The sequence below is a fragment of the Prinia subflava genome, chromosome 12, assembly GCF_021018805.1.
Source record: "Prinia subflava isolate CZ2003 ecotype Zambia chromosome 12, Cam_Psub_1.2, whole genome shotgun sequence".
Classification (NCBI taxonomy): domain Eukaryota; kingdom Metazoa; phylum Chordata; class Aves; order Passeriformes; family Cisticolidae; genus Prinia; species Prinia subflava.
Genome location: NC_086258.1, coordinates 3,426,566 through 3,442,622, shown reverse-complemented (window position 1 = coordinate 3,442,622; position 16,057 = coordinate 3,426,566). Strand labels below are relative to the sequence as shown.

At 45.1% G+C, this 16,057-nt stretch overlaps 1 protein-coding gene across 1 annotated transcript in view; it reads right to left on the bottom strand.

Moving 5' to 3' along the window:
• PAPPA (pappalysin 1) overlaps positions 1–16,057 on the bottom strand; it is a 182,580-nt gene that overhangs the window by 38,220 nt on the left and 128,303 nt on the right. The window contains exons 14-15 of the mRNA XM_063409222.1: positions 8,180–8,351; positions 1,018–1,201 (exon numbers count right to left, since the gene is read on the bottom strand). Of these exons, the coding sequence (XP_063265292.1) occupies positions 1,018–1,201; positions 8,180–8,351 (356 nt within the window). The remainder of the gene's footprint in view (positions 1–1,017; positions 1,202–8,179; positions 8,352–16,057) is intronic.

Sequence of the window (16,057 nt, the reverse complement as noted above, 5' to 3'; positions counted from 1 at the left end):
ATTTTCTCTTAACAATCTTTTGAGTAGTCATAAATTTAACTGTGTGTTGGCTGTTTCTGTTATCTCCCATCAGAATTAAAAACAGTTAAGTAACTTGCTTTTATATGAAGAAATTGACGTAGCCTTTCCCTGAAACGAAGAATAATTCCCATTCCTTTTTGAGGTTTGCAATGAATCCCAGTAGAAAAAGAGATGCCACATGTACAGAAAAGCTTATACAGTGTTTGTGCCTAAGTTGACAACAGCAGCTAAGTTTACTCCACTACAAGATGGACAAGTTAATTTGGGACTAATGTTCCTTCAAATTAGCAATAGTATCTTTTCTGGCTTCCTGAAGACCAGATCAAAAAGGGAAACGTGCCAGTGACTAGAAGAGTTGATGGTGCTGAGAAGAGGATTGGGATATTAGCAGAAAGGTAGCAGGGAAGAAGACAGGAGGAATGGAAAGAGGGCAGCAAGCTGTGTTATTGCTAGGGGAAAAAATAAAAGAAAAAAGGAAAATGTTAAGAGTGCCAAACAAGAAGAGGACAGGAAGGTCAGAGTAGAGCAAAAAAAGTGTGGAAAAGGAGAAGTGTGATGATGGATTAGAAAACACAGTGGTGGGGATCTGTGCCATTGGGACGTGAGGCTTTTCAGTCTTCTCTTGGCTTTCCAAATAAATGGAGGAGGCATAGAAGGGAGACAGACAGTGGAAATAGACAAAGCATGGGAAAAAAGATGAGAGAGTTCAATCCAATTTATCCCCATGACTTTTCCATGTTTTGGTTGTATGGAAGCAATATTCCCTGTCATTACTGCCGGGCCAGCCGCGATCAAGGAAAGGTCAAAGCAAGGTAATACAGAGATGCAAAGGAACTTAACTTCTAATATAAATAAACCTTCCATAGAGCCCCATAATTCTTCCTACTTAAAATAGCATGAATAATTCTGAGCCAACAGCAAGAGTAACATGTATTCCTAGCAGCAGTCACAGTGTTAGCTGTGTGTCCCGGGTCACTGCACAGACACCCCCAATACCTTTCAGAAGAGCAGGAGGTCGGCAGGTGAAGGAGCATTTCTTGCCAAAGGTGGTGCCCTCGCTGCAGTTGAAGGTGGCTGGGTACACGTGGTACTGGTCTGGCACACCACAGTCCACGGGCTCACACGTCACCTGCTTGTTCCACTTCCCATCCGTGCAGGTCATGGTGACGCTGGACTCCGTCTGGAAAAAGACACACGGCTACAGCCACCACAGCCAGCAAGGGAGAGAGCAAAGCCATTTCAAGCCTAACAGCCATTACCTTGGCTCACAAGCACAGCCATGTCTGGTCTCTATCAGCATCATTTGGACAGCAGCTACCAAACCTACCAAGGCCCATAAGAAATAGTGTCACAGAAAGGATTTTCTGTCACCTGTGGGGTGAGACACTAAAGTCCTTCCATACAAATAGTGCAGCTCTACAAATAATCCAAACTTTCATCTGGCCTCCTGAGGCAAGCAGGGAACCTGCTGCTCTGCCCTGCCATCGGAAAGGAGCACAAGCCTGAGCTGTTTGGAGCTGACAGCTGTCCCCCATCCTTGTCACCTTTGCGGTGACACAGCCACTCCAAAGGGATCCCTCTGTGCTTCCATGTAGTCAAACTCACTCTTGGGTTTGAAGTAAAAGCCAAGCTGACATGAAGCCATTTGGGACTCTGATGTGAGGCTCTCCCGAGAGGTGTCAGTCACCCTCGGCTGGCGGTCCCAGGGGAAGTGCCTCGGGCCACATCAGCATTGCGTGCAGACACTGACAGCTGCCTTGGTGGCTTCTCTGGCAGAGTGCCCCAGGGCTCCAACAGAATCAGGGCCCTGCTGTCCTGACACCACGGACACGAATGCCTGGGGGACAGACCTTTTCCAGCAGGAATTTGCCATGGGCAGACCCAAGAGTGCCCTGCCCATTACTGGCTCCTGGGACTTGAGAGGTTGTACACAGAGTCAGTGCCTGTGCTCTGACTTCCCCAAAGTCACTCTATCATCACAGAGAAACTAAACTTCTATGGATCTGAGGAATAATCCAAACGGCACAGCACACTGGAATCCTGGAGTGCTAGGGGCAAAGAATAAATATGGGGGGAAGTAAAGGAGCCACCCATCTCAGATGAATTTACTGGGTGACTGAAGGAAAAACAGATGTTGGCTAAGAGAACTGAGTAAACAACATATCCACTTTCTAATTAAAAATGGAAAATTATTAAAAGCTAGAAGTGAAGAATCTAACTCCTCCCTCCACACCAGAATAAAGAGAGGTTAAGAAATGTGAGAAACCCAAACATGAGCAAGGGAAGATGCTGGCGAGGAATCTGACCAAGCCATACAGCAGCACTCCTCTGCCTCCAGGGAATATTTTATTCAGGGCTGGTATGCTCACAGGAGATTTGCACCGCCGGCCATTGATCTGGGTTTATAAAAGGAAAGGGAATTTTTCTAGCACACATCAAAGGGACCTGGATTCCCTTTTTGCAAAAACACCCTAATGGTTTCAACAGAAGTTCAGACCTGTCTCCCTTTGATATATGGTTGCATTCAGAATGGAAAAAGCAGTCCCAGAGCTGAGAAACTGGACACTTCCCAAGTGGGCACAAAACCCCTTTTCTAGACCGTGGAGTTTATTTAAACAGGGAGCACTGCTGATGGAAAAAAATGTCGTTTCTACAAACTCAGAGTAGCACATTCCGGGATACTCAGAGCCATCAGGTGAAGTGATACTGTGTTCCCATTCCAAATCATTTCACTCCCCAGTAGCTGCTAATTCTGCCTTTGTTGCTTATCACAATATCTGTACCAATAAAAAGTGTATATAAACTGTAGGCAGTTGATGTCCTGAAGATTCCAGGGGCTGCAGTGTGGTGGTCACAGGGGAAGGGATAATACAGCACATTCCACATCAGCCCTCCAGGATGAGCTGCTCCAGCATCCAGCAAAGCCCCCATTTCCCTTTAACAGCTGCTATCATCAAATAACAAAATAACAGAGCAGCACTATGGCTGCTGGAACTTAAAACATAAACCCAAGCTATCGATGTCAATAAACTCAAGCTAATGATGTCAGGGGCTATCCAAATGTTATGGAAAACACACAGGTCTTGCATAGTTTCATGTTGGATACTGGATCCGTGCTGAACATAGGGAAGCTGTATCAATGGTAAGAGATTCAGCTCCAGGAATAAAGTTATTTGTGTTGCTGTGATCTAGTTTAGGAATAAATGAGTGTTCCTACCAGCTGATACTGGCTGCTGTGGTGCACCAGGAGGTTTCTCTAATAACAGGGTTGCACACCTCTGCAGAGCACCAAAGAAACACTGCAAACTCGGAAACCAGAATATAACACAAAAATTTAAACAGAAGCAATATCCGTGCATGACAGTCACACCTCACAAAAGGAATGTTTTGCCCAAGCTGTCACTTGTGAGAATACTTCTGCAGCCCATGGCCTTTGTTAGCAGAGAGCAGCAGGACACCAGAGCCTGCTGGAAATGCCACGGGCCTGGGATCCTCTCTCTTTGGAAGGGATCCCTCTCACAGCCATACTCCCACTGTCCTTTGTCTGTGCCACAGATCTAGACCTTGATATCAAAATGTAAGTAATTAGTGTCTCCACATTTTCCTCTCTGGGTTTTTCCCCGTGGTACTTTCCCCACAGACCCCCTAACCTAACCTGTAAGAGTCCTCTCAGACCCTTATGGTTTTTCCCTTCCTGGCACCCTGGGAAGGCCATTCCCAAGCAGAGAAGCTGTGCCCATGGAGGTAAGACCCTGGCTACTCAGCTTTTTCCCAGTAATTTGTTCCACATTTGGTATGATGGAAGCTGAGGTTTTCAAGGTCAGACATAATAATGGCACATTTTAGAGCATGCCTATCATGTCATCACTTGAAGCACGTGTAATTCCACAGCAGGACACAGCAGAGAGCATTCCCTGCAATGGAGACAAAGACCAGCAGCTCTGACTGGAAGCACAGAGGACAAACCAGCCACAGAAATTATTACTGGTGGCACCCACCAGCTTTTGACTCTCCCCTCTTTCAGCGTCACACCTGAGGGTGGGCTCACTGCAGCGCCCAGGGACAGCACCCCTGGCTGCTGAGCAGGATCCTGTCCCTCCCCAGCTCCACGCCACACCCTGGAGGTATTTCTGACAGACTCAGCCCTCGGATCTGGCGCTGGGTCTTAGTGGCAGCATCTGCCTCTGCCTTTGCAGCTCTCCCACCCGGGGCTGAGCAGGCACGTGCCTGTTTCGCCTGTCTGATCTGACAAGGTCACCCAGCTCACAGCAGCCCACACGAAGCACTTGGCTTTCTCATCTGGTTTATTAGCTGTCACTTTGGGCACTTTGTGCTGCTTTGACTGGCATCACAGCAACTGCTTCCCTTCATGTCCTGCCTTGCAAAAGAGGCTTAGGCAAGGAGGGAGGGTGGGCAAGGAGGAAAGAGGGGGGGAGAGAAAAGGGGCCTCCAAAGATACAGCGTGCAGTACAGTGAAGAGGATGCAAACTTAAACAAATCTGGTGCCAGAAAGATTTGTTTCTCGGGACTTTTAACAGGCTGGGAGAATTCATGTCTCCTTCCTGCTGCCCGAGATCCCAGCCGGCTCCTTCTTCAAGCGATGCTTCACGTGTGAAGTTTCCTCTCCTTAAAAATGAACAGCTGTGCCCTCCCCTCTAAGTATTCTTCCACTTCTGCCCACTACTGTGCCTCTAATTGAACCCACATGAGCCGTGCTTTCTTTTCCTGGCATGATTGATGATGCCTTTGCACAACATTAGGGAGCTGCTGGGTTTTAAATAACACCTCTTGACCAGAGCAGCAGTGGTGGTAGCTTCAAGGAGAGATGACAACAAGTAACTGAATGAGAGGGGCTTTCAGTGAAGGACAAGGGGGAGGAAAGCAGTGAAAGACAAAGGGGAGGGAAAGAGGAAGAAGACAAGAAAGAGTGATGGAGTTGTCAGGGGGGAGGTGGGAAGAAATCAGGGAGGGAGAATGAAAACATCCCCAAGATCTTCTTTGTGAGAAAGATACATGAAGGATTTTGCTCCATCACTATGCAAACCCCTTTGTTGTTGTTGAAGGCCCTGAATGAGGATGAGAGGGAGCACAAGAGTCTGTATACAGCTCAGCTTTCTTTTTCTTCTCAAGCAGCAAACAGTTTCTGCTGCACAGAGTCCTGACCAGCTTTAAGGTTTGGAGATTTTACAGGGTTTTAACAGAATTTGGGAATGGGAACTTCTCAGAGAGGGAATGATTGAATGTTTGGCCCTGAAACTGATTAAAATGGTGGCTTCAGAAGACACAGAGTCTAGAAAGTGCAGAAACTGTTAAGAAGATTTTCAAAGACCCTTTAGATGTAAAAGATTGATTTGAAATGTGACTTGTGCCCCTACATCACTGAGGTGCTTTTGAAAATGTTGCTTTTAATTCTCTCTTTGCCCTTCTTTTTCTGTCTTTCAGTGAAATAGGGAAGACAAATGTGGTTCAGATGCTAAACGAAGGTGTTTGCACTGGTCTGTGAATCACCTCCACCAGCATGCAGTGGTCAGTCTGCTCTTTGAGACATTGCACCTCAGCCCAGCCTCCTTCCTACCCACGAGTGTGAAACACCAACATGTGCAAAGCTACTTCCTTCCTCCTCTTCCTCAGGCAGCCCCACACACTGACAGTTAAATGAAAAAAAAAAAAAAAGTATCTCTAGACCCTCAAATCAGTCAAACAAGTGAAATAACCAAATAAATGACAAACAAGGAACAAGGAATAGCTTTGTGCAAGATTCCCCAGCCATGACAGAAAGTCCCTCTGGCCATAGACAGCAATTCATGTGCCCTTTCTCACCCCCAAATGCTTGTGGCTGGAAGAAGAGCTGAAGCTGAGAAGCAAATATGGAAGAAGCACAATGTCTTTTGATATGAGAAATCCAGACCATGGATTCTGGACTTTCTCAGATAATTCATTTCTTGCCTACACGTTCCACAAGTTCTAGTTTGACACACCTGACACAAAGAAATAAAACAAGATGATAGTGAAAGAAACTGTCTGTTCCTTTCCAGAGGATCTTTGAAGCAAACTAATAAAACTTTAAAAGCATGTGTTTAATGTGCTTAGCTGGTCATGGGTATCTTTAAGATGCTCCACTCCTTCCCTGATTTGAACAGTGAATGCACAGCACTGAGCAAAACAAAGCCACTGGCCTCAGGGGGTTTTATTGGTGGAAAAAGACAACAAAGTGCAACAGCAGAGCAGGGTGAGAGGAAGAGTGTTGTAACAGGCAGTGAATCACGTTAGCAAGGGGTGCTAAAATCCTCTGCTCCTGTCATATGAGTCTGATCAAGGCTCTGAAACCAAACTTCTTCCAGCAAAACCATGCCCAGCTGGCCAAGCCTCCCCAAAAGGTAAAGCTTGCATTTAAATAACACGGGGCTGGTGAGGCATGCTCAGGCTGTTTTATTTGGTTTGTGATCCCTGCGTGCTCCATGTACCCCATGTACAGATCCCTTCCAACAATTTCCTGGTTCAGCCATTCAGGCTCATTTTGAGAACTTGTTTTCTGTTCTGTAAAAATGCTCAGCTGGAGCTGGGGTTCTGGTGCTGATGCCAATTAGGATGGAAGAGGCCCAGCTCGCGGGGTCCTGTATTTGTTTTGTAATTGAGTTGAAAGGGCTGACTCACTCCCCTCCAGTCTGTCTCCCCCCTCTGCGAGCTTATGAAGAACACAGCATTTCACAAGTACACACAGGCTGCTGAGGGAGCCCAGATGTGAGTGCTGCCCCAGATGTGAGTGCTGCCCCCACAGCCAGGGGGAGAAGGTGCTGATGGGGGAAACCACCCCCACATCTCACTCAGAGGAGGTGGCAGTGTCAGAGATGAGGGCACAAAGTGCAGTGCCAGCCCTGCCTCCCCCTGTCCCCAGCATCCTGCTCCCAGGGCCGTGCTGCACGTGCACCTCATTCACCTCCCCCAGCACAAGGCACCTGCATTTTTTGATGTCTAAACAAATTGATAGTTTTCCTCAATACTCCCCTCACTTCATGAAGATGTGCTGCTTTTATAGGACTGGCTTATTAATGCACGGATTAGAGAGGATGGGGAGCATTTCCTGCCGTGCTGAGGGAGGTTTTTGGTGATTTGTCTGGAAGCAAAAAGGTTTAGGTGCTTCTTCTGTGCCCTCTGTGCTGTACATGTCAGAGTGTGGTTGGGAGGAGATGGACTGAGACACTGCAAAGGAGTTAATATGTTGTTAGCCTCAATCTGAAGACTAAAAAGTAAGTATTTTGCCCAGAAATTGGTTGTGCAAAAAACACAAGCACCCTACTCCCAAAACTCCAACCCCACTGTTTGGATGAGTAGAGCCAGAGAGAGAACAAAGAAGGTCTGAACACAAACTTTTTGGTTTGAAAATTTCTAAATTTGGGGAACATCTGAGCTTAGCTCATTGCCAGTAACTCTTCCTGCAGAGACAAAGGGCTCCTGTTCTGTTGATAAGCATTTGGATAAGACCTTGTCCCGAGGCTGGGCTGAGATTTTAGGGTCTAGCCCAAGTTATTTCTCAATTTCTCTACAGCTGTTTGCTCATCCTGGTCTTGTGCATCATAAAACAAATGCCCCAGCAGTGTTGGAACCCTGGGCACTGAGAATTTTAAGACTTTCTGTGCTGACAGGCACTGATCCCCAAGAAAACACTGCATTTGACCTGAGGCCTTGGAGAAGGTTTCCAAAATTGAGTGACAGCACTGGGATTGTGGGTGTGTAGTTTGAATAGAAGTGTGTGATATCACAGGGTACAAAACTGGGGAGTTTAAGGGTTTAGAATATAGTATTATATAAAGCAAGATGGAGGATTTATGGCAGAGGCTGAGTCCTTCTTTTTCACTTTCTTCTTCATGGGTCTGGGTGGTGTTTTGTAATTGGATAGAAAAGTCCACAATGCGGGGCACGGGTTGTTGGATATTGGGTTAAAAATAAAAATAATTTAGGTGTCGTTTCTTAATTGGACAGTTTATCCTTAAAGGGCCTTGTAGAGAGAGAAATGGGGGCCATTTTTAGTTTGTTAGCCAGAAGTGCTGTAGAACCCACAGTTTGTGAGACTGTAACACAGATAATTAATAAACATCTGATTCCGATTTAGTCCTGATTACGGCAAAAAGAAGATGAAACGTGACACAGCAGGACAAACCTGGCTCTTGACGAGCTCATCGTCTCTGTGGATGTGCAGGGTGTAGCCAGTCCTGCAGCTGACGTTGCACTGCGCGCCGTTGTCCCAGCCCATGCCGCCGGTGCAGCTCAGCACCGCGTTCTCGATCTCCAGCCGCTTGCAGTCGGTGGCTTCGCAGGAGTAGTGGACACAGCTGGGAGGGAGACAAGGAGGGGTGGAGTTGTTATTAGATCATTTCAACCCGTTCCACAAAGCAGGATCTGACTGACAGACTCTTTGCTCAGGGAGTTCTGAACCCAGCTCAGGAAAGGGCTCCTGGTGTGTGTCCTGAAGGACAGAGGCAGTGGGCACAGCGGTGACAACAACAGTAAATTACAGGTTTTGTAGCAAAAAGGAAGAGCCTGCCAATTCTGCAGAAGTACCTTCTGTTCTGCAATATTCAACTGCACTATTACCTCCCTGTTCCTGTATTAATGTTCATTTATCCATCCATCCATCCGTCCATCCATCCATCCATCCATCCGTCCATCCATCCATCCATCCATCCATCCATCCATCCATCCATCCATCCATCCATCCATCCATCCCTCCCTCCATCCCTCCTGTGAAAGCACTCTCCCTCCAAGAGCAGTCCTCATGCCCCATCCAATTTTAAATCTGCTGAATTCAGGAGTGCTGATATTGGGAGTGATAAGTGTGCACATGTGAGGAGGGGTTTCTGTGATAGACACTCTTATCTTTGAGAAGCTCGATTGAAATCATCACATTCATTTTATTCCACTTCATGAGGAACACCAAACATCAGCAGTGTAGCTGTGTTGATAAGCTCTTATCAAGCTCAGCAGCATGCTGTCATTTCACATCTCTCCAGTTGCTCTCCTGCCATCCAAAAAATCTTTCCCCCATGGAAACTGTCTGTTCTCCCTCTGGAAAACTATTGTAACATTTAGCATAACTTGCAAAAAGAGATTTTTGTTTAATTTTTACACACACGGAGATGTCTGATTGACACTAAATCTTTCACCATCTCTGATGACCTGAGTCAAACACTATAGCACATGTTCAAATGTGAGAATGGGGTAGTCCCGCAATAAAAAAGCATTGAAAATGTTGAGGATCTTAAAACATGAGGGGAGATTTAGACTAGAGAGAGGGAAGAAATATTTTTACAATGAGACTGGTAAAACACTGACACATGTTACACAGAGAAACTGTGGATGATCCATCCCTGGAAAAATTCATGGCCAGGTTGGACAGAGCTCTGAGCAACCAGATCTAGTTAAGATGTCCCTGTTCACTCCAGATTACCTTTAAAGGTTCCTTCAACACAAACCATTCATGATTCTATGTGCAAAGAGTTTCTGGTTTAGGTATAAAATTTCTGGGATAAGGACCCCTACGAGGTGAAATTGAAAATGAATTTAACTTTAATACAGTTAAATTAGTTCTGAGGAGTGAAAACATTGACTTATTTCACCATCTGCTTCACCTGAAAGAAAAAAATATAAAAAGAAGGGGAAACAATGTATCAATACACATATTTTGAAATAGATTACAAGCGGTTATTTCTGTTGGCTAAAAAAAAAGGGTTAACAGCCACCAAAACCCTGTTCAGTTTAGTAAGCTGTCCTAGGGTGACTGACTTAGCATGTACGTGGTGTTTTGCTGTGTTCAAAGCACCGTGCAGACATTATCTAATTAATTTTTGTGACACCCCTGCGAGACACCTGGGCTGGTATTGTTGTTCCCATGTTACTGCTAGAGAAGCACATCTGCACATGTCTCTACTGAGCTCTAGATCAGATTAAATGACAGTATTTATGTACCTGCACAACTCATTTCTCTGCCCCAGACTAGTGCTATATGGGAAGTGCCCACTGCTTGTAATTTAAGGTTGCATATTCAGTGTTGGCCCTTCCCTGGAGTGTGATGAGCCATAAACAATTTCTACATTCAGAAATATCTTATTTCCTTTAAGTATTGCTCAGTTATGTTAAGTTCAGTTAAGTTCTGTTAAGTTTAAGTTACTTTTAAGTTTTGGTAAGTTTAAGTTTTATAAAATTTAGATAATATGAAGTCTATATTCTATTAATTTAATAGATTTGGTGCACAAAGCATTGCTCCTGATGGATCTGAGGAAGGAGAATTCCACCTCTGTGTTGGCCAACTCTGTACCCTAGTATGCAGCACACCCCTGGCTATTAGCACGGCTGTGATGCTCAGCACTGGTGCAGAATGGATGATCCTCTGCCAGAGCTCGCCCATCTGGGGTGATCCTGCTTTCAGGAGCATCCCCACCCACTAAGCAAGGATTTCACATGTTTTCCAGTCACTGCACCTCACAGCCTGGCGTACAGATTTAAACTGCCATGGATTTCCCTCTGTAAGGATTGATAAGGCTGTGGGTGGAGCAGCAGCAGAACAAGGGAGCAGCCCATCCTTGTGCCTGGGTGGCCAGCACTGAAGAGAAACAAGGTGAGGAGAACAGCCAGGTGCTATTTACTTAAAAATGCCCAGCACAAGCCACCCAAATGAACCACAGGCTTTACACACTCCTTTACACACCACGAGCCTCACACCCTGCAGGTCCCCAAGCAGCACAGAACCTTACCAACCTCCCCCTAACCCTACCAACCTCATGGCACTGCTGTTTGAGTAAGCCCTCAGCTGACATCAGCAAGAATATCTGAAGCTGGATGTTGAGTGAGGGTGTAAATGGTGAATGATGCTTTTTGGAACCCTCCCTGTTACACATCCCAGTTACACTGGCCCATGAGGACCAGCTCTCCCCTCCTTTCTCAGATGGTGAGGCTGCAGCACGAGTGTCTCCTGTGCCAGGGCTGCAGTGCTGAGGATGTTGACTCACTGGGCAAAAAGCAGAGCACTATTGCCAAGCCACTCTCAGAAGCACATACTGCAAACCTCGACTGCCCGTTGCAAAACTGCCTCAGAATCTGAAACCCTTCTTCCATCAAAGTTGGAAAAATAAAATAATAGCAGGCTTATTTAATCTAATACTTATGTGAATCAGTGTAGCACTGAATTCAGCCTTGAATGGCTTCAGAGGGCAGGATGAGCCCAAGAAAACCCTTGTAATTTGCACAGAGGGAAATCTGAAGCAACGTCACCGCAGTCAGTGGCATCGCTTTTCTTTTCCATCAATGTAAAGGAGAAAAAGAATCTGGTTTCTGGAGTTCAGATCAGGACACCAGATGAGCAAGCCTGGGCTTAGAAGTCCTACAGAACTGAAACACCACAGACAAAGGCATTAAGAAACACTTATTGTGATGTTCTTCTTTCTGTTTACAAGTCCCTTTGTGGTCTCCTGAAATGGCCAGGGAACATTTTTAGCCACCCCCCCAGGCTCCAGATTATGCCTTGGTTAGCAGATCATCTGGGCAGCTCTCTCTGTCTGTAACTCTATATGAATGACTTCAGTGACAAACAATACAACCATTCACTTTTTGTAAAAAAACAACCACTGCCACCAAATGTTTCTAATTTAAATATTTCTGGTTCTCTAGCTACTGGTTCCAATTTGGTATTAGCTACTGTCAGCCATAAATCCAAATGAATTTTGAAGTCACGATCCTGAACTGAGCTCTTCAAATGCAGAATTAGGAAGGAGAAATTAATATCTCCAAGTAGGAAGTTCAGACAAAGAACCCATCACATCAATTTGTGGATTACAGAAGCTCTTGCATGGGTACTGCCATTTAGCAGTGGTCAGTCATCACATGTTCCAGAAAATGTGCATTCCTCAGGAAAAAAAACAATATAAGAGCATCTGAGAATGAAATCACTTGGGCTTTAACTCATGTTGACTCCTGGGATAGGACAGTTTATCCCATTTTCTTTCAGTCAAAATCGTGTGACTTCCTCAAAACTGCCTATTTTGAATCATCCCTTGTCTATCCCAATTCCCAAAAATCCTCACCAATGTACGAAATAGTCTGGAGCAAAGCTACACAAAGGACCCAAGGACCACTCCAACGATTTACTTGAACAAGTGTCAGTGCCTGGGACATTCCCTGACAAGTGTTTATTTTACTAGGTCCCCTTCAGGAATCACTAGTTCCTCTTCTTGCCCTGGCAGTGTACAATTTCCTAAAACAACATCTTCACACCGAGGTGAGTGCAAGGAGCAGTGGATTTCTTGCACACATTCCATTTCATGTTCAAAACAGATCAAGGCAGACTGTTTCAGTGATGTAAAAAGCCCTGGACTGAGTTAGCTTCACATGTAGGCTGAAGTTCTGAGCCAGTTCTTACTTTATTCAAATCCATTCTGCCCATCCCAAATCTAAATGAGCTCAGTCATTAGTCTCTAAAACTGTATTTCTCTGTGCCAATATTGGCCCCAATTCAGCAAGGCACTTAAATATGTGCTTAACTTCAAAAGCACAGTTAAGTCCCACTGATAGATTTGACTACAGGGGGATGTAAGCAAATAGCTCAGGGCTTTGCTAAATTGGAGCCTTAGTGACACAATCCTAGAAACATTTGTATTTTAACATGTTTATAGAAAATTATAACAATTAAATGGAGCTCTTCCTTCCTCACATAAAAACAATCTAGGACTTCCTCTTTCAAAAAGCTTACAGCAGCCAAACTTTCTTTTCCTAACCCTGAGGTCAAACACTTTTCCAAGAACTCATCTTAACATGGTGCCTTAATTATTTGTTTCTTTTGTGATGGTTCTGACACGTACCTAAGCTCAGGTGTGCCTAGAAGCTCATGGTGGGCACTTTTTAGGAGAAGGGTCACAACATTATCTCTTGGACACAGCAGAAGATTCCCTTTTCCACAGTCTGGGCTGCAGATGCAAAGTGCAATTTGGTTTTGTCCTATGCCACCATCCACACAGCTCACACACCTGTAGCCTTCTCAGGGTTTTTCTACCAAATTTATCCTTACAATGGGTTTGTGTTCTCCTCTCTAGAGGTTACTCCAAAGGCATGAGCAGGTTTTCTCTTTCTAATCCAAACATACATGCAGAGGCTGCTAGCCCTATTTCTTCTAGAAATTTAAAAAATAAAAAGAACTGAAAAGGTGGCAATGACTTTATCTTCTTCAGTCTCCAGCTAAAGAACATTGCCTCCTTGTGTTAACACAAAATCTTGAATGTCTACTCAAACCCATGGGACTGGATGGGGGACTGGTGAACCTGTGCTGACTGGAAAAAGGATCAAGCCCTTTCTTAAAAAGGTGTTTGCCTTCAAATCTGCTCCACGAGTGCAGCAACACAAGTGGTGTCACCCGTGGTCCCTCCAGCAGTGTCACCTCAGTACTGCTGGGTTTGACCCTGACAGCGACCCCAGCAAACCCCTACTTCAAACTGAGAGGGTCAAAATGAAGCTAAACCCAGAGATTTACAAGAAACGCTTGCTCCAACCCAAGGTAAGCCCCAGGGAAAGGAGAGGCACGAGTCAGTGCGTTCCCCTCGCTGTCCCCATTGCTGGCAGGGTGAATTCTCCTTGGGGATGGGCTGAGCCTGCAGCCTGCCTGCAGCCCGTGGTGCGAGCTGTGCCTGCCAGGGGGGTCCATATTGAACTGATAAAGCTCTCAAAGCCCCAACACCCTGCCAGCTTGGAAGTGGGACCGTGTCCCTGGGCGTCAGCAGCCCCACAGGTCTCCCTGCCAGAGTCTGTCCAGGCAAACAAAGAAAATGCATTGCCTTCCACTTTAATAAAAGCCAAATGATGCCGTTTGCCAATTACCAAAACGGGGCGAAGGTTAAAAACCCATTGAATTATAACACATGTCACGGACCAAAGCTTCTATGATTAACAGTTCTGTGAGAAATTCATTAATTTCACCCGAAGCAAGCTGACAGAGATTGTGCTTAATGACAGAATGCAGGGCAGGGGAAAGGCGGCCGAACCAGGAAAGAGAAAGCTGCATTAATTCACAACAAAAAAGAGACGAGGAAACCCTTTTTTCCCCCTTATGAAAAGGAAAAAAAAAATAACCAGAGTTGCAAAGAGCGGTTGCATTTGTTCTGCTGCTGAAGATTTATCTTCATCATGTCTTGTTGGGGAAGCTGACAGCAGGAAAGAACAAGACAAAGAGAAGAGCTGGAGTGGGCTATGAATCCCTGGGGCTTGTTTGGGGCAGCAAAGGGTGCAATTCAAAATGAACCTCTCCACAGGGGCCAGAACAGGTGATGGTGTGATGGCCAGGGGTGGGTCTTGGTCTACAGTGTCAAACACCCAGATATGCTCACTTACAGAGGGAGGAAAACCCAAAACCTACCCTGCAGAAGCAATTTTGAAGCCATAGAAGTGAGGCTTTGCCAAGGTTTATCCAAAGAAAGCAAAGGAAAATCTTTTTTCTATGCTCACTTGAAAGCATGAGGTGGTGACAGTGTGAGGCAAAAAGACTGGAGAGCTCTGGGCAGCCAGGAGGGACTTGTCTTCAGTGTGAACACAGAGTTAATGGTGGATCAGAAAGGTGGAAACTCCTGAAATGCACGGTTCTGACAGCTGGATTGGGGGAATTGGGCTTCCCTGCCTCCTGCCTGCAGTTTGCAGGAGAGGAGCAGTGGCACCAGGAGGGCTGGTGGAAGGGACAGGTCTGGTGACTACGGCAGGGAAGTGCCACCAAGGAAAAGCAGCACTTCCCACAAACTGCCTTGCCAAGGATGGGTGACCTGCAGCTGATGTTTCCTACCCAGTAAAAAAGACAAAAACCTGATTTTTGAGGAATCACTGTCAAAAGCAGCCACAGCACACCAGGCCTTCTTGTTGCTTGAGTGACTGCAGGGTGGGAAATTACACTTCTGCTTCTGCACACCCAATTTCACTGTCCACTGCATGAGGCTACACAGGAAATAGTAAAAGTATAATAATTTGAGCTATAAAGCACAAGAGAAGAACTAAACAGGCCATTACATCTGGTCTAAGGATGCAATGTGAAAATAAAGAGTGTCATTTTTACAGCACATCTCCAGCAGTGAGGTAAACTTCTACTGAAAACGACACAAAAAAAAAAAAAAAAAAAAAAAAGAGCCTGTAGTCACTGGCAGCAGAAAAAACAACCGGAAGAATAAAACTGGAAAGGACAGAGTAGGAATTTTCAAACTATAAATGTCTTCAGGAGGAGAGAACAGATTTTCAAAACAACTAATGATGACTGAGGACAAATACCTATAAAGTTGAATTAGATTTAAGCCCATTTTTCTCTATAATATTAACTATAATACATATTTTAGAAAGAAGAGTAAGTGCACACTTTATTTTCAGTTATTAAGTTATCACTTAATTCATTCACCTTCAAAATAAAAACTGCGTTAACTTTTAAGGGACAATATATTTCTTTTCCCTCACAATTTTAAAATCTGCACCCTTGCCTAGAAATAAATGTAATATGTATCTGGCTATAAATCCTCTCCAAGCAAAATAATTGTCATTGAAAGAGAGAAATAGTACTTCTTGTAGAGAGAAGCCAAAAAGCAGGCAAAAATATCCATGTTGATCTAAGGAAAATGAAAGAGGTGAAATTGATGCTCACACATAGGAAGGCAAGTTCCTTTAAAAATTCAATCAATACCTTAAAAATCATCTTAGGCAAATGCAACCAGTGGGGAAAAGGGAGAAGAGAAAGATGGGCAGTGTGGAACTGGCACGCCAAGGGAATCTGATGGGCAGACTGTGAGCAGCGGAGGCAGAAAACCCACAGCCTCTGAGCTGGTTAAGAAGTTATTTTTAAAATCTATCTTTCTCTGTTCTTCCTTGGGTAAAATAACCAAGGAAAAGGGCAGCAGGTGACAGCAAAGGTGTCACCTATTTTGTGGTTGCACAGCTTAATGCACAACTTTCTCTCCATCTTAGGTACTTGGACTGCTTGGAATTGTTTGTACAGAAGAAAACAGATCTTGTCACCCCAGATGATCCCACC